The sequence below is a fragment of the Cornus florida genome, unplaced genomic scaffold (genome assembly GCF_030987335.1).
Source record: "Cornus florida cultivar Cherokee Brave unplaced genomic scaffold, ASM3098733v1 CherokeeBrave_3.0.0_Hap2_Chr05, whole genome shotgun sequence".
NCBI lineage: Eukaryota > Viridiplantae > Streptophyta > Magnoliopsida > Cornales > Cornaceae > Cornus > Cornus florida.
This window is the reverse complement of record NW_026775575.1, coordinates 37,793,683-37,817,570: the sequence shown is the minus strand read 5'-3', so window position 1 is coordinate 37,817,570 and position 23,888 is coordinate 37,793,683. Positions and strand designations below refer to the sequence as shown.

General features: G+C 37.1%; 1 protein-coding gene across 1 annotated transcript in view; it reads left to right on the top strand.

The window, feature by feature from the left end:
* LOC132310115 (protein BONZAI 3-like) overlaps nucleotides 1-19,476 on the top strand; it is a 31,735-nt gene extending 12,259 nt beyond the window's left edge. Inside the window, exon 3 of the mRNA XM_059808339.1 lies at nucleotides 19,260-19,476. Coding sequence (XP_059664322.1) covers nucleotides 19,260-19,331 — 72 coding nt within the window. The 3' untranslated portion in view covers nucleotides 19,332-19,476. The remainder of the gene's footprint in view (nucleotides 1-19,259) is intronic.
* The last annotated feature ends 4,412 nt before the right edge of the window (nucleotides 19,477-23,888 follow it).

Below are 23,888 nucleotides of genomic sequence, written 5' to 3'. Positions count from 1 at the left end.
TTAACTTGCATCAATGTCTTGGGATGATTTAATTACTCATGTGTTGCTTAGTAAGTAATTAAATCATGTATCTTATACTTGTGGTATATTTACTTCAATGGATTTCTTGTACTATATATCTTGGTTCTAGTCTATAGATGCACACTATGATTTCTTGACATTTCACATGCCATTATAGTTGAGAACTTAGGGCATGCCTTGTGTGTTCCAAAATTTTGGTTGTGCATAAAATGTGGTTAATGCATTTCTTGTATTTTGATATAATCTTAACTTGCACAACTTGTTGATTTTGAGACTTGGGATATCAATCAAGAAATGACACGGTTAGGACTTGGTTCTAGTACGGGAGATAGAGAGCTCCCTATTAGTAGCCCTAAAGTGATCCCAAAAGAACGGTTTTTTATAGTGCGCAGTAGGGGAAGGTACCCATAGGTTAGTAGCCCTAAAGTGATCCCAAGAGTACGGTCTTAATCCGGGCGATATCCAAGTCTCTACATTGGTTGATTTCACTCTTTAAATTTCAAGTTGCCATTCCTTGAAGATTTAAACTTGTCGTGTATGTGAAATGTTCCAATCTTGTTTCATTGTATAGATTTTATGCTTCATTCGTGATTTCATTCCTTAAATTTCAAGTGTTGTATTCCTTGAAGATTTAAGACTCTTTTCGTGTTTTATGGAATTTTCCATCCTTGTCTAATTGCATTGATATTATGCCTTGTTCTTGATTTCAAGTATACTTCATGTCCTGTTTACTATCCTTGTTTAATTGTATAGATATTATGTCTTGTTCTTGATTTCGTGTGTTACTCTTATCATGTTAATTGGAATGCTCCAATCATGTTAACTGCATTGATAATGTAATTCTTGTTAACTTACATCCATGTATGCTCTTGTCTTGCTAATTGGAATGCTCCAATCTTGCTTACTTGCATAGATATTATACCTTGTTCTTGATTCCAAGTATGCTTCTTTTCATGTTAATTGGTATGTCCCAATCATGTAAATTGCATTGATAATATGATTCTTGTATGCTAGTACCTTCATATCGTGTTCTTTGGATTATCCCAACTTGACTTGTTTCATATATGTATATATCGTGATTCTTGTTATTAGTACTCCATGGTAGTTTAGGATGCTCCCTGAGTCTAACCTTTGACATAGATATTAGGTGGCATGACCCTTTTGAACTATTGCATGTCAGTGTAAAAATCTCTAAAGAAATCGAGTCGATGCATGCTCATTCTTTACGAGTAAACTTGTTTACTCACCCCGAACTTACTGGGGGTTTTGTCAGGTACGGATGCCTTGGCGTACGATGCACAATATCCCGGGATTGTTTCGATGGATTGGAATTCATTTGAATATATTCTTATTCACATGCAAGTGTTGGCATGCTTGAGTTCATTTTCTGAGTTGTATTATGTAATTAGGCCAAAATGTCATTTTTTGCCTTTGACTTGTAATATATGCTTAAGCACACTTTTTGATACTCATTTTATGTGTATGATATGTGGCCAAGAGCCAAACTTCATTTGTAATCCATGTATATTGAAAAATGTAGAATTTTTCTTTTAATGAGAAAAACATGAAAACTTGAGTTTCAATATGTCATTGTCGCACCGGTGTGTGCATTGTGTATGTAATTCATCCTTTAGCATTCATTCGCCATATGCGAGGTGTGGCCAAGGGCCAAACACCATTTGGTTTTCATTTTTACATTTTAGTTCACATATTTCATTTTTGGGCTAAAATAGTAGAAACTGAGCCTTTAAGGGTTCATTTTCAAATCGGGTGGTATAAAGTATGTTCTGGCACCTCTACTAAGTCTCACTAATCTTGTATGAAGTGTGGCCAAGGGCCAAACTATCATTTGAAAGCATTTTATAAATTTTAGTTTTCAAATTTCCCTTTTCTTGTTTATTTTTGCATTTTTTGGCCGTTGGGGGGTCGGATTTTGCATCGGCGGTATTTTTAAGCCATGGATCATTGTAGCGCATCCTAATAGGTAAGTTACGCCTGCGTGCATGATCGTTTTCAAGAAAAACCCTTTCGTTTGTATTTTGGGCCTTATATGGACTCATTTCACCTTTTTGTTGAAAAATCTTGCTTAAGGGCATTTTGGGAATTTTCTTTGGGAAATAAATTCCGTTCTCAACTCTGTCACATAGAAAATGTGATTTTGAGAGGAGTTTCTTCACGACATTTTTCTGAAAAATGTCGTCTTGGTGTTGGAAATCGCGTTGCAAACCCATTTTCTGTAATTTCTACTATTTTTACATTTTTATGAGGTTCCAGTCCATGCCATTGCCCCATTTGGCGGGCTCCCGTAGCCATGTGGCGGGCGCCCGCGGCTTTCTGCAGCATTTGGCGGTCCCTCGCAGGTTTTTGGCGGGCCCCCGAGGGAACAGTTCCTGCTCTAGACATCTTTCTTCAACGGGTCATATCTCACTCGTTTTAACTTCGAATTGGTCCGTTCTTGAGTCTAAACTAACCGCGTCGAAATAAGCTTTCCAATGGTACTAATTAGAGCTTTATATTCCATTTGTGACTCAAGTTATTCAGATTTTAGTAAGGTAGTGTTAGAATTTAGTTCGAACCGGGATAAGGTTTTCCTTCATTCGACTTCAAGACTTCATATCTTTGCCATTAGGACTCTGAATCATGCGATTCTTGAGTCCATCTTTGTTAATTTTTTATTCTCTATCCAATTGTGTACACGGGGGTACTCATTTTGGTTTGGAATTACCAATTTACCCCTTTAGCCTTAAGTGTTTGTTTTTTTTCGTCTTGTCGTTTCTCCTTCGTACGGACTCCAAATCATACGATTCTTGAGTCCATCTTGATTAATTTTTCATTGTCTTTCCAGCGGTGTGCTTGGTAGTACCCGAATCTATATTCTCAGAAATGACTATTTTGCCCCTGGGGGCTTAATTGTTATTTTTTCGATCTTTTGCTTCCGTACTTATTCCTTTGGGTTCCGTGACCTCATGGAAGGTCATCTTAGGGTCTTAAAGGTGTGTTGTGCCTTGGGAGACCGTTGTATTATTTCTAGCTTCCGCATCTTGGATCCAGTTCAGGTCATCACAGGACACTGGGTTGAAAAAAAATCCAAGGTCGTTACAAGTGGTATCATAGCGTTTGGGTTCGAATACCTTGGGCGATGGGTTTTGGGTGCATATCATGCTTGTGTTACCATACTCTAAGTGTTTAAATGCTTCTTGATAACATGTCTTGTATGATAACATGTTCACATGCTTAGGTGTTTTGAGATATCTATTATTTGTTAAGCATGCTTTATGTATATATATGCTTCTTGATAACATGGGACCTAGATCATGTCTGAGTTTCTATCATGTCTATGTGCTTATGTTAGCATGATTGTATGCGACGTATGTCGGCATACCTTACGTTTTTCATTCGCGTGTGTTATCAGACCATGCCTTACGTGCTTCTTGATAACATGCCTTGATCTGATAACATGTTTGTTTGCTTATGTGGCAATTTGTTTAGAAGCTTATCTTGACTGTCTGGTTTTGGCATTGTCACTTGGGGTTTGTCGTATCCCTTGGATGCGTTCTTGTTTTATGAGTTTCTTCCTTGTATAGGAGAAATTCATTCCGTAAGGACCCATGTAGGGAACCTTCTTATTTGTTCTGTCGATTGATGCGAGTAAGGCTCATGTGAGCGTAGAGGACTGCAATTCATTTCTTTTACTTGTGGTGGGTCGCGTTACCATAAGCTTAGAAGAATGCAATTTAGGTGAGGGCCAAATTTTACATTTATAAAAGCCACTACTACCATTCACTAGAAATATAATTAGGGTGAGTAGGGATCGTCCCAAGGGATTGGAGTCGAATTTGGTTGTGGAATCACTATTAGGGTTAGTAGGTTGAGTGATCAAACAAATAGTTGGTTGGTTGATTAAACTAGAGAATAATGAAAACTAAGTAAAACAATTGAATGCAATAAATAGTAAGTAAGAGAGAGAGATCTTGAAGTTTAGAGGTCACCACCAAACAATACTTTTCTACACCCTTAACAAGTGACTAATGAGGGAAATGTGTGTTGAAATATTGATGTGTGTGTGTGTTTAGTTGATTCAATTAGCAAGGATGACCAATTAAGTATACATTGTCTAAGCAACATGTGAAAAGCAGAATATATCTAACAATTAAGTATATATTGTCTAAGCAGCATGTGAAAAGCACAATATATCTAGCAAGTCAATAATCCCTTCATTAAGCTCACAAGTCAAATACACCACAAGATTAGAGACATATGCTACTTGTAGTCAAAAATATGGAACATCAAACAACAAGCATGGATTGTCCTCACATCTAACAACTATAGTACCACTATACTACAATTATGCTAATGACATGAAATTAAACTAATTAAACTAAGGGAGAGGCACAATCCATCAAGCAATGAGCATGAACCATCAAGAAAATTACAAGAACATTCCATTAAGCACTATGTTTTGACAATCTCTAGATCTATGGCATTAATACACATAGACATGCATCAATGAAACAAGAAATAGAGACAAACATATGAACATCTATTCTAGCATACATAGACATATGGATAGAATGAAATGATCAATTGGAAGCATTAAACCACATAAATCATTGAATAAACAAGATCTATATATATAAAAGTGCCAAAACATGTATTACAACGCTAATCCCTCAATAATACACAAAATCAAGATGTAGAAAACATGCTTGGGGCTACCTCTAGCCCCAAGAGGATGTCTAGCCACTCATGGTGATGCTTCTCCAACCCTCAACGGCAAACTCCATGAAAGAAATCTACTCCTTGGTTGATGAAGATTTCCCAAGCTTGTGTCTTTAGCCTTTTCCTCATTTCTTCCTCCCTAAGAATAGCCTCTCTTGTGATAGATGGTCATCCCCTTCAAAAAGTGTATTATATTCTATATATAGGTAGGTCAAGTGACACACAAAATGAGCTAGGGTCATACACAAAATATTCCCCAATGATTGGATAAGGACAGCTTTCAATGAACTGGAAATTTAACTTTTTCGCACTAGAGGAAGTTCGATCGATCGAACCTTGGACTTGGATCGATCAAACATAGTTGAGATCTATCGAATTGAAGTTGGATCGATCCTCAATGGCGGTGCCTTTTTCGATAAAAACAAATCTGAGATATTTTGAAGATATTTTTGGAAAAATGACAAAAGTGGTTAGTAGGGTGGTATAACTGGATAAGATCAATCATTTGGATAAGGATAAGGTAGTTCGATCGATCGAAGAATGATGTTGGATCGATCGAACTTTTGAGATCTCTAAAAATGACATCATGGCTCAGATCCATCTTGAAGTGCTGAGATCGATCATGTTGGATTGATCGAACTTTGATCTGAGATCGATCGAAGATGTTAAATTCCACCTTTTTGCTTCCACTTGGCTCATTTTTTTGATTCATCCCAGAATTGCTTCATTTCTGCTCTTATTTGGCTGAGTTAGCTTATTTTCGGGATAAGTGCCTGAAAATGGAAATAACACGAAATCAATCTAAAACGGTAAAGTAAGATAGATAAAGGTACTAGGATGCCTAAGTTTAAGGGGTTTAAATATGCACTTTTCAGCGCTCATCACACCTCCAAACTTAAAAATTGCTAGTCCCTAGCAATAAACTAGAAAGTAAAGGAATGAAATGAACAACTATACAACTATGATTCTAAAAAGCAGTAAATGGATAACGCCACTTTCGTAGGGAACACGATTACACTTAGCATATGCAACAAGCCTTTTAAACCCCTAGGTTATCCCTAGTGGATGAGTGAAGTCTCATGAGGGTTTCCAGAAATGATACCCACAAACATTAAGCTCATTTTTTCTAAAGAGGCACCAATATTGCAAACAAACATTGGGAGAAAATTACCTTAAGTATGCAATTTTTCAAACATTTCTAAGCAATCTCCCAAAATCTCAACATTAAGTAAACAAGTATGGTCCTCTACACATCAAGAAAATGATCATGCAAATTAAAACAACTCTAGAATCCTTTTTGAGTGGACCGGCATCAAATATATTGCTAACTAAGCCAACTAAAGAATTAATCACATCCTTACCCTCAAACTAGCACACAAATCTAGTACCGATCATCAAGACAAAAAGTGGACCTTTTATTAAAGCTTTATTATTCTATGTGCGCTTATTTTTTTCACTTGAATTATTTATTTATTTATTTATTTTTAATAGGATCAAATATGGAAGCATGGTGCAATGTGTTAATCTATTAAGCTTTCTAGCTACTCATGAGGTCGAGCGTTAAGTCAATGACTCCCAAACCAGACGGCTTTAGGGCATTAGGCGTTCAAACGCCCCTACGAATTTACGAGCTCAAATTAACTAGGCTACAAATCAAGACAACCTCCATCTAATCATTTCCCACTTCTCACCATTTGGGAGAAGTCCTCACTTTTTTATTACTTTTGCAACTTCTTCTTCTTCTTTTTTTTTTTTTTTTTTTTTTTTCAAATTATTAACTTAGAGTTTGGGCCCTCCACGTTTCGGCGTGAGAAGTTTAGTACTTGATGAGGCTAGAATCCCGGCTACTTAGTGAAAAGGGGTTGTTATCCACCTTTATCAAGAATGAAAGCTTTCAATGCACTACTAGCCCAATCAGGATATAACCAATTCAATAATCAAAAAAGCATGTACCCCACAAATGAATGCTAGTGTGCGCCTGTGCTAGTGTAGAATACTAGAGTGAATCTCAAAACAATCACAAAATCAGGATGATGTGGACCATAAATGTAAGCATGATATCAATCTTTCAAAAAATTTACTCCTAAATGGCATCCACATGGCATACAAGGAGTATTGGACTCTCAAGTCAAACAATTTTTAAATTCTAAGCAATATAGCCCTCAAAAGATCAAAATCATAAGTAGATATGGACCAATCATGGAAAATCTCTCAAATACACAAGTCATGCTCAAAATTTTGAATTTAAAAGCAAACACTATAAAGCACACCTTTACCCCCAAACTTAAACAGCACAATGTCCTCAATGTGCAAAGAGAACAAATGAAAGAGTATACCGGTGTAATTAAAGCAAAGAATAGCTGTGACTGAAGTATCCAAAGTGGGTGGCATGGCCCCCCCAAAGTTAGGATTAATTGTGGTCCTAAAATTTGGCACTTGGATAAACTCATTAGAAAACAAAAGGGATAATTAGTGCATAGTGGATATGCAAGTGTAAATGAAATAAAGCAGTGAAAGAGGTATAAGGGTGGTCCTGAAAATTGGGTAGCACTCTTTCACACTGAAGTCACTATGATGCACCTGTTAGAGTCAAACAGACAGATATGAGAATATATAAATGACATCCACAACAAAAATATATATAAAGAAAATAAAGTGCATAGAGTATATCAAAAGATCAAAGCCAACATATCCGGCTGCAAATAATATACAGTGATGAAAATGAAGTATGAATGACAGAGATGTAGTATGAAAAGATAGAAGAAATTGGGAATCTCATGTGGACGAGGCAGGACGGGCAAGGTAAGCTCCGCGGATATCGTGAGATAAGTCTCGGAGTGCAGTCATGACATCCGTGCTGAATGTAGCAAAATCAGTTCGGTGGGCCACAACATCGGCTCGAATGGCAGCAGTATCAGCTCTGATAGCAACCACTGCATCCTCCAAAGCCTGAAGACGCTCTCCAAAGCCATGGGTCTGACTGGGAGCCTCAGGTACATAAGAATCTGAAGAATGAGAATCCCGAGTCTGCTCCTCCTCGTGTATTGGCGATCCAGCTGGAGAGTGCTGCTCTACTTCATCTACAGGTCGCTCTAAATCAATGTCCATGCGCTCAGAAACAGGATTAACTGGTGCGTCATCCGCTGCCTGGTCTGCTGCTGCTGCTGGGGCCTCAGCCTTTAAATCGTCTAAATCTAAGTCCTCTGCTGCCTGAACTGCATCCTTCTGTAATCGGGCAATAATAGCATTATAGCTCTTGTCCCAGTCCTTCTTCAAAAAATGACAGGAACCTCTCTCAGGGTGCTCCCGTGGATGGAAAGGATAGCGCTGATCAAGCAGGATCTGGGTGATGAGGTGGCCAAATGGGAGAGACTTAGCCCTTTTGGGCCTCTCTTTGCTGATATACTCATCGTAGAGCTTCCTCATCACGCTCCAGATGAGCGTAGGGATAGACACCCAGTGCCTTGTATAGAATGCGTAAAGGGCTGTCAGATAGTCTCCTCACCGCTGAACTTGTGCCCGGCCATATATATATTCCGAAAGAGAACGGAATCAAAGAACCATAGGTTATCTAGAAGATAAGTGCGGGTGGTGAAAGTCTCGTCATCGGCATAGTGACCTGTCAAAAACACTGCCATGTCGGCATAAGAAGGCCTGTATAGCTTGGGATAAAGCTCCTGTAGCTCCAGAGGTCATTGGTGTGGACAATGGCATGATCTGGCTAGTGTGTCCACAGTAATAGAAATCTGGTGGCCATCTATGGTAATGACCAGCTCTGCCGTGGTACGCGGGGACGGTCGGAGGTTCTGGAAAAATACCCGAACTTGCCGTGTGTAGACTGGCTCAGTAATTGGGGCAAGAATAGCTGCAAGTCCCCTCCGGATAATGTCATCATAAGCTGATTGGGTCAGTACCGATCTTGAGAAGAAAGCTGTGTCAAAAACTGACTCATGGGCTACTAACATCTGTGCATATCTGGATGCGGGCCTGTCAAACTCCTGGGCTGGCTGAGCTGGTGGAGGAGATGGAGATGGTGTAAACGCAGCCTGAGCCTGAGAAGGAGATGGAGAATGCTCAGCCTCAGTTGCATGAGAAGGTGACTGAGGTGGAGTAGGCTGTAATGGCGCCTCCTGTGCAAGGTCCTGTACATGAGAAGGACCAGCCGCGGCATCGAAAGTGTGCCTGCCCTGGCGGTGATAATGTCTGCGAGTAACAGTCTTGAGCTTAGTCATGGCCTGAAAAACAATTTAAAACTTGTAAGGGGAGTCAGTGCCAGAATAAAGAATTAAAAGTACAAAATAGAAACATGCATGTCAAATAAGATAGACAAAACATATATGACATGAATCTATACAAGTGATAGGATGTGAAACATGCTAAACTGTATAAGTTAATGCATCCAATGTGGAATGTCATAGGCATTGGGCATAGATAAGATAGCATGAAACAAAAGATATGATGAATGAAGTGTGATTTGGAATATGTGAATTTCGATCGATCATAAAAAATGTGAGATCGATCTCATAACTTCGATCAATCTGAGAAACTGAAAAACTGAGTTCGATCGATCTCATTAGATCGATCTGAGAAAGAAGTTCGATCGATCGAACTATGCGATGGGAAAAACAAAAAGTCATAGATATGTGATGCGGATGACATGGGGCCTTCACGAACAAGGTCGTGGGCCTATCAACACATCATACAATCAATCATACTCATATAGCATGGCCCATACTCCCATAAATTGAATCAAAACACAAATATATACACAACATGTAACAACCCGGTCATTTGCCTTCTTTTCCTTTTTCCTGAAATTTTACGAATGAATTTTTTTCATTTAATTTTCTTTTCTAAGCTTTGTTTCGTGTCACTTAGTGTCATCTCAAGTGCTCAGAATTGGTTTTTGAGACTCTTTCATGTGAATTGACAACTTCCTTTGAGGACCGAGTCATTTTTGCATTTTTCATTTTCGAACACTATGCGCTATTTCGTCTTTTCCCTATTATGTCATTTTCCCTATTTCGTCTTATCTCCGTTTGTCAGTTTTTAGCACAACCTCACTTCTCATGCTCGGAGTTGGTTGTTGACTTCACGTGCCTTCATCTTGAGTGGTTTTCTCGAAATACGTATCTTTACTTTTGCAAGAAAGTACTCTAGTTGCGCCCGGTGTCCACAGGGGCATAGATGCACAATTCTTCAGAATCTTTTTCATTTCTTGGGGTGTTTTTTGTAAATATCTTTTGAAGATATTTTATTTTAAGGGCATCTAAGAAAATATCTTTTGGAAGATATTTTCATTATGGGATAATTTCGCAGTTAACCATTTTTGTAGGGGCCATTGTGTAATTAACGAAAGTTATTGCAAAAATGTCTCGTTTGGAGCCTAGATCCTTGTACGGGATTCATTTTCACATTTCGTCGAGTCATAGACTCTTAGAATTTCCTTCTGGTCGTTTTCCCCAGTTTTAGGGATTTTTGGCCCTAGTTGCCGCCGAACTTGTTAGGGGCATAACTTTCTGTTCGGGACTCAGTTTTTAACCCTGTTTCTTTTGTTATTCATATTTTCTCATTTTAAATCTTTTTTGTTCACAGAGTTTTGCCGTTTGAGCGCGTTTTCTCAAAATCCACTTTTCCTGACCCGGCGGGGCCCTTTCGGGGCACTTTTTGAGACTTACTATAAATATGGGACTTAAGAAAAAAAAAATCAGATTTCTTCTTCTTCTTCCTCTCCCATGGCCGGCCAAGCTCCCTCCCGTGGCTGCCACTTTCTCTCTCCTCCTTTGATCCACTTTTCTTTGATGAAAAGTCTTCGGCCTTAACATTTGTTGTTCGTCTCGTCGTGCTCTATCATTACTCCTTATTAGAAACCATTTCTGACCAAATTTTGAGTTCGGGATTAAGGTCAAGTTTAGATTTTCATAGGGCTTCTTGGGGATTCATATAGATCGTGTTGTCCCCAACAAAACTTAGGAGCTTCGTCGGATTCGGAGCCGTTTCAATTCGGTGGGGATTTGGGATTTTCATCTCAAATTGAGGTAGGAGGTGTTATAGGTTTAATTCTTGTTATATAACATGCTATTGATGCTTATATAACTTGATTGCATGCTTAAATATGAAATCTAGAGATTTTATTATTTAATTTTCTTGTATTGGATTTGATTTTCCCGGTTGCTTATGACTTGTTTTAAACATAGCATGGTAATATAATACTCTATAATATGGTCATTGACATATATTAAATTGAGGGAATTTGAACAAGTATTAAAGATTTTATTTAATATTTATCTTGAATAAAATATTAAATCATATGGCCTTAACTAGCTTAAAATCAATATGCGTTAGCATATTAAATTAGGCCTTAGCATGCTTTCCAACATAGTTGAATTTGAAAGTGATTAGAGGTGTTTTGAAAATTAGTAATTATTAATTAATTTGCCCCGAATGCATTATTCACTCTATTTGAATTCCGACTTGATATTCTTGATTTACATGCCATATAGCTTCACATATATTTGATTTAGAATATTCAGCTAGGTTTTGAAACCTTTTATTTAATTAAAGTTCATGTTTAAGATTTAATCCTCATGGTGATATACAACTTGGAATTGTATTGTGGCATGCTAGAAAATTAAGCTTAGGTATAGTTGTTCACATATATTAAATTGGGATTAATTGCATGAGAATTGCAACTTTTAATTTATATTTAACTTTAGTGAAAGTTTAATTCACATAATCTTAAATTGAATGAAATAAACTTGTAATGTGATATTACATTAGTTCTTGGCATGCTTTCCAACATAGGTTAATTTGAGAGCATTTGGTTAAGTATGAAAATCAAGAGATTTTAATTAAAAGAATTAATTAAAATCTATTTTGTGGTCCCATTAGCTTAATTAAGGTTTTAACTTGATATTTGTATTGGCCATAACTTGTTTACTAGTATATATTAATTTGGGACTATTTGGAGTTATTTTAAAACCTTGGGATTTAAATTAGCATGATTTAATTAAAGTTCTACCTTATTGTTGTATTTAAACTTATGAGCTTATGTTTTCAATATTGAATTTATTGTTATCTTCCGTAATGATTTGCACACTTCATATTTAATATCATTCATGCATAGCGTGTAACGAATCACACACTGAAGATTCGACATTCATCATATCATATAAGTTGTGGATTTAGAGCATGTATTGTATAGGTTTCCAAAATTGGTTGTGCTTGGTAGATAGTTGATTATCTTGCATATTTCTGTTGATATGCGTTATTGCACAACTTGTTGATTTTGGAAACTTGGGGATGTCGTTGTTTGACTATGGCTAGGACTTGGTTCTAGTACGGGGGATAGTCCCTCTGTATAGTCTAGTGCACACATAGGGTGGTTACCCATGGGCTAGTAACCCTAAAGTAACTATGTTGTCGGTCTGATCCGGCGTGACGTCCGAGTATCCACTTTTTTTGACTTCACATTTCATTTTCAAGTTGATAACTAGATGATTTTGTAACTTGTTGTTCCTTATTTGTCGTTCCATTTTAAGTTACATGATGTTAACTTTGCGAAATTGTGCTTTATGCGTTGTATTGGAAGTTTCAATGTTGGTTAAATTGCATCGATACTGAAAGTTGTGTTTTGACGTTCTAACAAAGCTTATGATTGATCCTATTGATTCATTTAGAACTTAGACGTTCGGTGGCATGAACCACCACTGTTATTTTGTGCTTTAGATTCTAAGTTGATGGCTTTGAGAACTTATACCTTGTTGCATTGTATAACATGCTCTTTTGTTGTTGAATTGCATGGATATGTGATTCTTGTTCACTTATATTCAAATATGCTTTTGTCATGTTATATGGATTACTCTAGACCTAGTTCAATTGTATTGAAAGTGCAATTCATGTTAATTTATGCTCAAGCATTCTTCTTGTCGTGTTCTTTAGATTATCCCAACCATGATTCGTTTCATAAACGTATGTATATCATGATTCTTGTTGGTTAGACTCTAAGGTAGCTTAGGATGCTCCCCGAGTCTCACTTGGACAAAGACGTTAGGTGGTATGAACCCCTTTAACATGTTTCACCTTAAGGTGATAAATTTGTAAAATGCTAGGTCGATGCATGCTCATCTCCAACAAGTAGCTTTATGTTACTCACCCTTACGATACTTGGATGGTTTGTGGACTTGGAGACTTCCATTTCTGTGAAGGTTGGCTCGGAATGCCAATTGCAGTCTTATATGTCAAAATATGTATATCTGATTCCATGTATGTAATGTGTACTTAAGTACACTTCTTTTAATGTATTTGATATGTATAAGATGAGGCCAGAGGCCAATGACATGTATATTGTATTCTATGCAACTTTTAAACTTCATGAAATGTTATGAAAACCTTGAAAAATCGCAAGTCATTGCTTCACCATAGTTGCATCGGGTGTGAGAATTCCATTCTCATTCTTTCATAGGGTCTCATTAATCTTGTATGAAGTGTGGCCAAGGGCCAAACGGTCAATTGACTCCATTTTGTATTTTTGGATTCTATGTTTTCCATTCCAAGTCCATTTTTGCCTTTTTGCCCGTTGGGTGGTCGAATTTTGCATCGGCTATATTTTTAAGCCATGGACCATTGTAACACATCTAAATAGGTAGGTTACGTTTACGTGCATGGTCGTTTCTGGGCAAAACCTCATTGTTTGTGTTTTGAGCCTTCTACGGACTCATTTTGCACTTTTGTTGCAAATTCTGATCTAGGGGCATTCGAGACTTTTCAATTCAGTTTTATTTCCTTTTTTCAACATGGTTGAATAGAAAATTTGATTTTAGGTGGGGTTTCTTTTTCGTTTTTTCCCAGAAAATGTCGTCTTGGTATCGGAAATAGCATACGAAGTTCAGCTCTCAGTTTTTAAATTTAGCAGCTTTTTGGACCCTCTGGACCAGTTTTCTTGGGAGGGGATTTTGGGCATTTCACAGCGAGTTTTGTTCAATTTTTCTCACATGTCATGTAGAAAACTCGATTTTGAGGGGGGTTTCTTCTTTGAGTTTTTCCAAAAAATGTCATCTAGGCCCTCAAATTTCCATTTTTTTTCGGAAAAACCCCTGCTGCCAGGTTTTTGGGTCGCACCCTTACTGCCCCTTCACATCTAAAAGTTTAGATGGGGCTTCGTAACCGGTTAGATGAGTGTGGGCAGCGTTTTTGTCATTGTTTTTGGCCTCCTAACCGGTTAGGAAGGTCTCCTAACCGGTTAGATGTTCACGGGTTGCCTCTTTTGGACCGTTTTGCCCCTTCTTCTTCCGTTCACCATAACTTCTTCATCCGGACTCCGAATTATGCGATTTTTGAGTCTAAGTTCATTAATTTTTCATTGTCTTTCCAATGGTGTGCTCGGTGGCACCCACTTTTAAGCTGGAAATGATAATTTTGCCCCTAGGTTCAATCTTGTTTGTTTTTGAAACGTTGCTTCCCCATTTGATTCTTTTGGGTTCCGTGACCTCGTTGAGGGTCATAATGGTGTCTTAGTGCTATGTTGTATCTCTAGAGACCATTGTTTTGTCTTTTGATTCCGCACTTCGGATCCGTTATCGGGTCATCTTTCGGTTCATCACTGAAGTACCGGGTTGAAAAACTTGGGCCATCACAGGTGGTATCAGAGCGTCCGGGTTCGAATACCTTGGACGACGGGTTTCGGGTTCATATCATGCTCATGTTGTTTTGCTTTGATATGTCATTTGTATCTTGATAACATGCCTTGTTTGATAACATGTCTTGTATGATAACATGTTAATATGCTTACATGTTGTGAGACGCCTATTATTATTGTTACACATGCTTTCGGTGTATATGTGCTTCCTGATAACATGGTTTAGGTTAGTATCATGTCTTGGTGTGACATCATGTTTGTATGCTTGTGTTAGCATGACTGTATGCGATGTATGTCAGCATACCTTACGTTTTATTCACGTTAATTATCGTACCATTTACTTACATGCTTCTTGATAACATGTTTTGAGTTGACAACATATTTGTTTGCTTATGTGGCAATTTGTTTGGAAGCATACTTTGACTGTCTTAGTATATGATATATGCTTGTTTACCTTAGCACATGGTACCTGTTTGTCATCTTAACATGTGTTATATGTTTGTCTACCTAAGTATATTGTATACGCTTGTTCATCTTGACATGATTATATGCAGCATATCATCATACTTTACGTCCTTCTCCTGTATACTTTGATATGTTTTATGTGATCTTACTACTTATGTGAGTAGATAGTCTGTTGCTATGTTGTATGCCAGCTGTCTCCTTTTATGTCTGGTTTTGGCATTGTATCTTAGGATCTGTCGTATCCCTTGGATGCATTCTTGTTTCACGGGTTTCTTCTTTAGATAGGAGAAATTCATTCTGTAAGGACCTATGTCGGGAACCTTCTTGTCTGCTCTGTCGATTGATGCGAGTAAGGCTCATGTGAGCGTAGAGGACTACGATTCACTTTTTTTTTTTTTTCCTTATCTGGTGGATTGAGACGTGGGCCAGGGAGGCACCGTTTCATTTCTTTTTCCTTCGTGCCTTCTAGATCTAAGGCCTTAAGCATAATGGTGCCAGTGTCATTGTTGTCAGAGTTTTGGGATTAGCAACCCCAACTCTCGCAGATGCCTTGTTTCCATAGTGCCTTTGGTAATGACCATTTTCGACATTGATGTCATTTGTATCGAAAAGTTCCCTTCTGGAGCATGTTACGAACTAGTGCCTTATACTGTCATGCTACCTTATAGACAAGTAAGTGTGGGCGAGTTTTGGTCACTGCTCGTATTGCCTTGTCACTCTCTTCTTCTATCATGTTTCAACGTTTTGTTGTCTTTGGATTCTGTCGGTAGTTGACGTTGAGTTAACGTGCCGATTCGTATGAGGTGTTGTCTCAGTTTATGGTTTCGCATTCCTTCAGTTGATCTTTAGACTTCAGGATTTGTCCTTCAGTGCGTTGTGAGTTGTCTTTTGATTTGACATTTTGTTCGGTCATTATTCTGTTCTCTCTGGTATGTTCCTAATTTCGGGGATGAAATTCCTTTAAGAAGGGTAGGTTGTAACGACCCGGTCATTTGCCTTCCTTTCCTTTTTCCTGAAATTTTACGAATGAATTTTTTTTTGTTTAATTTTCTATTCTGAGCTCTGTTTCATGTCGTTTAGTGTCATCTCGAGTGCTCAGAATTGGTTTCTGAGACTCTTTCATGTGAATTGAAAACTTCCTTTGAGTACCGAGTCATTTTCGCGTTTTTCGTTTTCGGACACTATACGCTATTTCATCTTTTCCCTATTATGTCATTTTCCCTATTTCGTTTCTTCCCTATTATGTCATTTTCCCTATTTCGTCTTATCTCCGTTTGTCAGTTTTTGGCACAACCTCACTTCTCATGCTCGGAGTTAGTTGTTGACTTCACGTGCCTTCATCTTGATTGGTTTCCTCGAAATACGTATCTTTACTTTTGCAAGAAAGTACTCTGGTTGCTCCTGGTGTCCACAGGGGCATAGATGCACAATTCTTCAGAATCTTTTTCATTTCTTGGGGTATTTTTTGTAAATATCTTTTGAAGATATTTTATTTTAAGGGCATCTAAGAAAATATCTTTTGGAAGATATTTTCATTATGGGATAATTTCGCAGTTAACCATTTTTGTAGGGGCCATTGTGCAATTAACGAAAGTTATTGCAAAAATGTCTCGTTTGGAGCCTAGATCCTCATACGGGATTCATTTTCACATTTCGTCTAGTCATAGACTCTTAGAATTTCCTTCTGGTCGTTTTCCCCAGTTTTAGGGATTTCTGGCCCTAGTTGCCGTCGAACTTGTTCGGGGCATAACTTTCTGTTTGGGACACAGTTTTTGATGCTGTTTCTTTCGTTATTCATATTTTCTCATTTTAAATCTTTTTTGTTCACAGAGTTTTGCCGTTTGAGAGCGTTTTCTCAAAATCCACTTTTCCGGACCCGGCTGGGCCCTTTCGGGGCACTTTTTGAGACTTACTATAAATATGGGACTTAAGAACAAAAAAATCAGATTTCTTCTTCTTCTTCCTCTCCCATGGCCGGCCAAGCTCCCTCCCATGGCTGCCACTTTCTCTCTCCTCCTTTGATCCACTTTTCTTTGATGAAAAGTCTTCGGCCTTAACATTTGTTGTTCGTCTCGTCGTGCTCTACCATTACCCCTTATTAAAAACCATTTTTGACCAAATTTCGAGTTCAGGATTGAGGTCAAGTTTGGATTTTCATGGGGCTTCTTGGGGATTCATATAGATCGTGTTGTCCCCGACAAAACTTAGGAGTTTTGTCTGATTCGGAGCCGTTTCAATTCGGTGGGGATTTGGGACTTTCATCTCAAATTGAGGTAGGAGGTATTATAGGTTTAATTCTTGTTATATAACATGCTATTGATGCTTATATAACTTGATTGCATGCTTAAATATGAAATCTAGAGATTTTATTATTTAATTTTCTTGTATTGGATTTGATTTTCCCAGTTGCTTATGACTTGTTTTAAACATGTAGCATGGTAATATAATGCTCTATAATATGGTCATTGACATATATTTGAGGGAATTTGAACAAGTATTAAAGATTTTATTTAATATTTATCTTGAATAAAATATTAAATCATATGGCCTTAACTAGCTTAAAATCAATATGCATTAGTATATTAAATTAGGCCTTAGCATGCTCTCTAACGTAGTTGAATTTGAAAGTAATTGGAGGTGTTTTGAAAATTAGTAATTATTAATTAATTTACCCCGAGTGCACTATTCACTCTATTTGAATTCCGACTTGATATTCTTGATTTACATGCCATATAGCTTCACATATATTTGATTTAGAATATTCGGTTAGGTTTTGAAACCTTTTATTTAATTAAATTCCATGTTTAAGATTTAATCCTCATGGTGATATACAACTTGGAATTGTATTGTGGCATGCTAAAAAACTATGCTTAGGTATAGTTGTTCACATATATTAAATTGGGATTAATTGCATGAGAATTACAACTTTTAATTTATATTTAACTTTAGTGAAAGTTTATTTCACATGGTCTTAAATTGAATGAAATAAACTTGTAATGTGATATTACATTAGTTCTTGGCATGCTTTCCAACATAGGTTAATTTGAGAGCATTTGATTAAATTTGAAAATCAAGAGATTTTAATTAAAAGAATGAATTAAAATCTATTTTGTGGTCCCATTAGCTTAATTAAGGTTTTAACTTGATATTTGTATTGACAATGACTTGTTTACTAGTATATATTAATTTGGGACTATTTGAAGTTTTTTTAAAACCTTTGGATTTAAATTAGCATGATTTAATTAAAGTTCTACCGTGTTGTTGTATTTAAACTCATGAGCTTATGTTTTCAATATTGAATATATTGTTATTTTGCGTAATGATTTGCACACTTCATATTTAATATCATTCATTCATAGCGTGTAACGAATTGCACACTGAAGATTCAACATTCATCATATCATATTAGTTATTGATTTAGAGCATGTATTGTATAGGTTTCCAAAATTGGTTGTGCTTGGTAGATAATTGATTATCTTGCATATTCCTGTTGATATATGCGTTGTTGCACAACTTGTTGATTTTGGAAACTTGAGGATGTCGTTGTTTGACTATGGCTAGGACGTGGTTCTAGTACGGGAGATAGTCCCGCTATATAGTCTAGTGCGCACATAGGGAGGTTACCCATGGGCTAGTAACCCTAAAGTAACTATGTTGTCAGTCTGATCCGGTGTGACGTCCGAGTATCCACTTTCTTTGACTTCGCATTTCATTTTTAAGTTGATAACTAGATGATGTTGTAACTTATTGTTCCTTATTTGTCGTTCCATTTTAAGTTACATGATGTTAACTTTGCGAAATTGTGTTTTATGCGTTGTATTGGAAGTTCCAATGTTGGTTAAATTGCATCGATATTGAAAATTGTGTTTTGACGTTCTAACAAAGCTTATGATTGATCCTATTGATTCATTTAGAACTTAGACGTTAGGTGGCATGAACCACCACTGTTATTTTATGCTTTAGATTCTAAGTTGATGGCTTTGAGAACTTATACCTTGTTACATTGTATAACATGCTCTTTTGTTGTTGAATTGCATGGATAATATGATTCTTGTTAACTTGTATTCAAATATGCTTTTGTCATGTTATATGGATTACTCTAGATATAGTTCAATTGTATTGAAAGTGCAATTCATGTTAATCTATGCTTAAGCATTCTTCTTGTCGTGTTCTTTAGATTATCCCAACCATGATTCGTTTTATACACGTATGTATATCATGATTCTTGTTGCTTAGACTCTAAGGTAGCTTAGGATGCACCCCGAGTCTCACTTGGACATAGACGTTAGGTGGCATGAACCCCTTTAACATGTTTCACCTTAAGGTGATAAATTTGTAAAATGTTAGATCGATGCATGCTCATCTCCTACGAGTAGCTTTATGTTACTCACCCTTACAATACTGGGGCATATTTCAGGTACAAGAATCAAAGTTGAGGTCTTCATTATGCTTGGATGGTTTGTGGACTTGGAGACTTCCATTTTTGTGAAGGTTGACTCAGAATGCCTATTGTAGTCTTATGTGTCAAAATATGTATATTTGATTCCATGTATGTAATTTGTACTTAAGTACACTTCTATCAATATATTTGATATGTATGAGATGAGGCCGGAGGCCAATGACATGTATATTGTATTCTATGCAACTTTTAAACTTCATGAAATGTTATGAAAACTTTGAAAAATCGCAAGTCATTGTTTCACCATGGTTGTATCGGGTGTGAGAATTCCATTCTCATTCTTTCATAGGGTCTCATTAATCTTGTATGAAGTGTGGCCAAGGGCCAAACGGTCAATTGACTCCATTTTGTATTTTTGGATTCTATGTTTTCCATTCCAAGTCCATTTTTGCCTTTTTGCCCGTTGGGTGGTCGAATTTTGCATCGGCTATATTTTTAAGCCATGGACCATTGTAACACATCTAAATAGGTAGGTTACGTTTACGTGCATGGTCGTTTCCGGACAAAACTTCATCGTTTGTGTTTTGAGCCTTCTACGTACTCATTTTGCACTTTTGTTGCAAATTCTGATCTAGGGGCATTCGAGACTTTTCAATTTAGTTTTATTTCCTTTTTTCAACATGGTTGAATAGAAAATATGATTTTAGGTGGGGTTTCTTTTTTGTTTTTTCCCAGAAAATGTCGTCTTGGTATCGGAAATCGCATACGAAGTTCAGCTCTCAGTTTTTAAATTTAGCAGCTTTTTGGACCCTCTGGACCAGTTTTCTTGGGAGGGGATTTTGGGCATTTCATAGCGAGTTTTGTTCAATTTTTCTCACATGTCATGTAGAAAACTCGATTTTGAGGGGGGTTTCTTCTTTGAGTTTTTTCAGAAAACGTCATCTAGGCCCTCAAATTTTCATTTTTTTCGAAAAAACCCCTGCTGCCAGGTTTTTGGGTCGCACCCTTACTACCCCTTCACATCTAAACGTTTAGATGGGCCTTCGTAACCGGTTAGATGAGTGTGGGCAGCGTTTTTGTCACTGTTTTTGGCCTCCTAACCGGTTAGATGTTCATGGGTTGCCTCTTTTGGACCATTTTGTCCCTTCTTCTTCCGTTAGCCATATCTTCTTCATCCGGTCTCCGAATCAAGCTATTTTTGAGTCTAAGTTCATTGATTTTTCATTGTCTTTCCAATGGTGTGCTCGGTGGCACCCAATTTTAAGCTGGAAATGACGATTTTTCCCCTAGGTTCAATCTTGTTCGTTTTTGAAACGCTGCTTCCCCATTTGATTCCTTTGGGTTTCGTGACCTCGTTGAGGGTCATAATGGTGTCTTAGAGCTATATTGTATCTCTAGAAACCGTTGTTTTATCTTTTGCTTCCGCATTTCGGATGCGTTATCGGGTCATCTTTCGGTTCATCACTAACGCATCGGGTTGAAAAACTTGGTCCGTCACACAACATATATACATATATATACACATATAAACACAGTGCTTCAAGCTTCATCAATGGCAAATTTCATCATTAAAACATCATGGATTCAACATTTAAAATATGTATTTAACAACTTGAAGCTTGAAATCAAAGACGGAGCTTACCCAAAATCGAGGAGAGAAGATGAGATGCGAAGGAGGTGATGGAATCCGAGAGAAGAAAGAAAAGAGAGGGAGTCGAAGCTCACTGGATCTCGCCGGAGGTTCGCCGGAGATGGAGATGAAAATGGGTGCACAATGGCGAAGGGAATGAGGGACTGAGGGTTTGCTAATGAATCGATCTTGAGACCCTCGGGTTCTATTTTTTTAAAAAACTTTTCCCGTCCAGTTCGATTGATCGAACTGAGATTTCAAATCGATCAAACTGTGATGATCTCTCTTTAAAGTATTTTTGGAATTTTTCAAATTTTTGAAAAATTAAAAACTAAAATTAAAAATTAAAATTAAAAAATAGAAAATATTTTTGGATTTTTGAAAAATAAGAATAAGAATAAAATAAAATAAAATCTTTTTGGACTTTTGAAATAAATAAAGTAAAATCTCTCTCTCTTTTTTTTTTTTTTGGGAATAAACAAAGTAAATAAAAGAAAATCTTTTTGGTATTTTTGGAAAATAAAATAAAATAAAAATATTTTTGAATTTTTAAAAATTAAAAAGTCAACCAAAGTCAAAGATGGTGAGATGGAGAACTGAGATCGATCTGAACAAAATGTTCGATCGATCAGACAGAGAGCAAAAATATGCAGGTTTTTGGTTCAAAATTTTTTCTAAGTATTGGGACTCAAGATCAATCCAATGATGAAGTTGGATCGATTGAAGAACTTCAGATCGATCTTAAAATGTTTTTGATCGATGAGACAGATAGCTGAAATATGCAGGTTGATGCAGGCTCAAAAATTTTCTAAGTGTTGGAGCTCAAGATCGATCGAACTTTAAAGTTGGATCGATCTAAGGTCTTCTGATCGATCTTAGAACAAGTTCGAACGATGGGACAAAGAGGTGATTTGGATGCAGGTCGAAAATTTTTCCAAATGTTGGATGTAGGTAAAAGTTTGATTGATCGAACTCTCATTTGAGATCGATCAAACTTATGCAAAATGCTCAACTTCAACATGAAAGTGCATGCAATCATAATCACAGTCCCTAGCCATGTGTATGAACCAAAAACAAGTATCTAAACTTCGCAAGAAATGAAATTAAAGATAGAAATGGGGGAGGAATATGGTTTTGACACCCTACGAATACTTTTGCTAGTTTTTAATGTCTCTAGCAAGACATTGGGCTCTTTTAGCCTAGATCAAAGATCTTGCAATGCATCCCCTCCTTGTTGGGGTGATAGATGCTTTGAACTCTACCCAACAAATGGTTCTTTGAAGAACTTGTTGGATTTAGCTCAAAAGAAACTTTTGATCCCTTGTCAATGCAATCACAATCTTTGGGCTTCCATGCCCTTTCAAAGCAAGAATTTGAAACAATACTTTGAGAATGCAAGGTTGAAGGTGATCCCTTTGAAGTTTTGGTCTTACACAAAAGCTCACTTCCTTGACATTGAAGATTATAGCATTTATCTACAACATTAACTTCTCTTTCATATTTGTCAAATAAGTTGGGTGTGGGATTGAAGATGTTCAACTTCACCTTCATGTGGCCAAATGAGATCTTCATTATCCTCGTCCTACAAATGATGTTGGCATTAGCGATTGCCAAGAAAGGACGGCCAAGGATAACGGGAATTTGGCTTTTAGGATTGGGGATCGGTTCTGTATCAATGACAACGAAATCAACGGGGAAGAAAAATTTGTCAATCTTTATCAAAACATCCTCAATGATACCCCTAGGCTTCTTAATGGATTGGTCGGCAAGTTGTAAAACTACCGACGTCGGTTTCAATTCACCTAGGCCCAATTTGACATAAATCGAGTATGGAAGAAGGTTAACACTTGCTCCTAAGTCAAAAAGCGCCCGATTAATGATATGATCACTAATAATGCATGATGTGGTAGGTGAACCGAGGTCCTTAAACTTTGGAAGAGTGTTATGTTGCAAAATTGAGCTCACTTGCTCGGTTAAAACCACTTTTCTTGGTGCTTGGCTCTTGTTCTTCCGCTTTTGGATGCAAAGATCTTTTAAGAATTTGGCATAAGCCGGAATTTGCTTGATTGCATCCAAAAGTGGAAGATTGACTTTCACTTGCCTAAACATTTCTATGATTTCATTGGTTTTTACCTTTTGCTTGTCTTTTGAAATGGATCCTTTTAAGACATCTGGAAATAGAGCTTTTGGCTCAAACACTTTTTCAGCATTTTCTTTTGAAAACTATTCAACATAAGAATTTTTCAAATCACTTTGTTTCAAATCATTTTTCAACAAAACTTTTTCAAATTCATTTTTTGGCAAATCTTTCTTCAAATCATTTTCAAAGTCATTCTTCAAATCACATTTTGAAGCTTTCTCATTCACAAGATCATGTATATACAATGAAGGAGGAATGGTATGTGAAACAGGACGGGTGACAACTTGAGGTTGTACTGGTTCACTCTCTTCATTGAACATGTTAACTTGATTGTCCACAATCCTACCACTCCGTAAGGTAGTTGATAAGCGCCGAATATTGCATATTCAAGCACCCTTAATTCATTATTTAAGTCCATTGTTTGCCTATTTTATGTAGATTATCCCCATTTGTGTGTTTGTATATATTTTCAGGTCCTTTTGCCAAAAAGGAGTACAAATAAGACTTTGTGGATTTTAGACCATCAAAAGGCACAAGGCTGAATTTCTGGCAGCAGTGGAGTAAGGACTTTGCTCGCCATTTCAACCTAGAAAACTCAAGAACTGGACTTCCCTCATAACATTAAATATTTAGAGCTCTGAATTAGCTTTCCAAATCTTCAAACGGTTTGTCATTCAGAGCTCGGAGCAGAGAGTTATGGCCTTGTTACCAGAGGTGCGCAGAACTGCCTGGCAGCAATGAAATTCTGCCTTGATCTTCATTTTCGACCAACCATCCTTGAGAATTGGATCTCCACCAAAACATAAAGTATTTAAATCTCTGCATTAGCTTTCCAAATCTTCAAACAGTTTGTCATTCGGAGTTTGGAGCGCAAAGT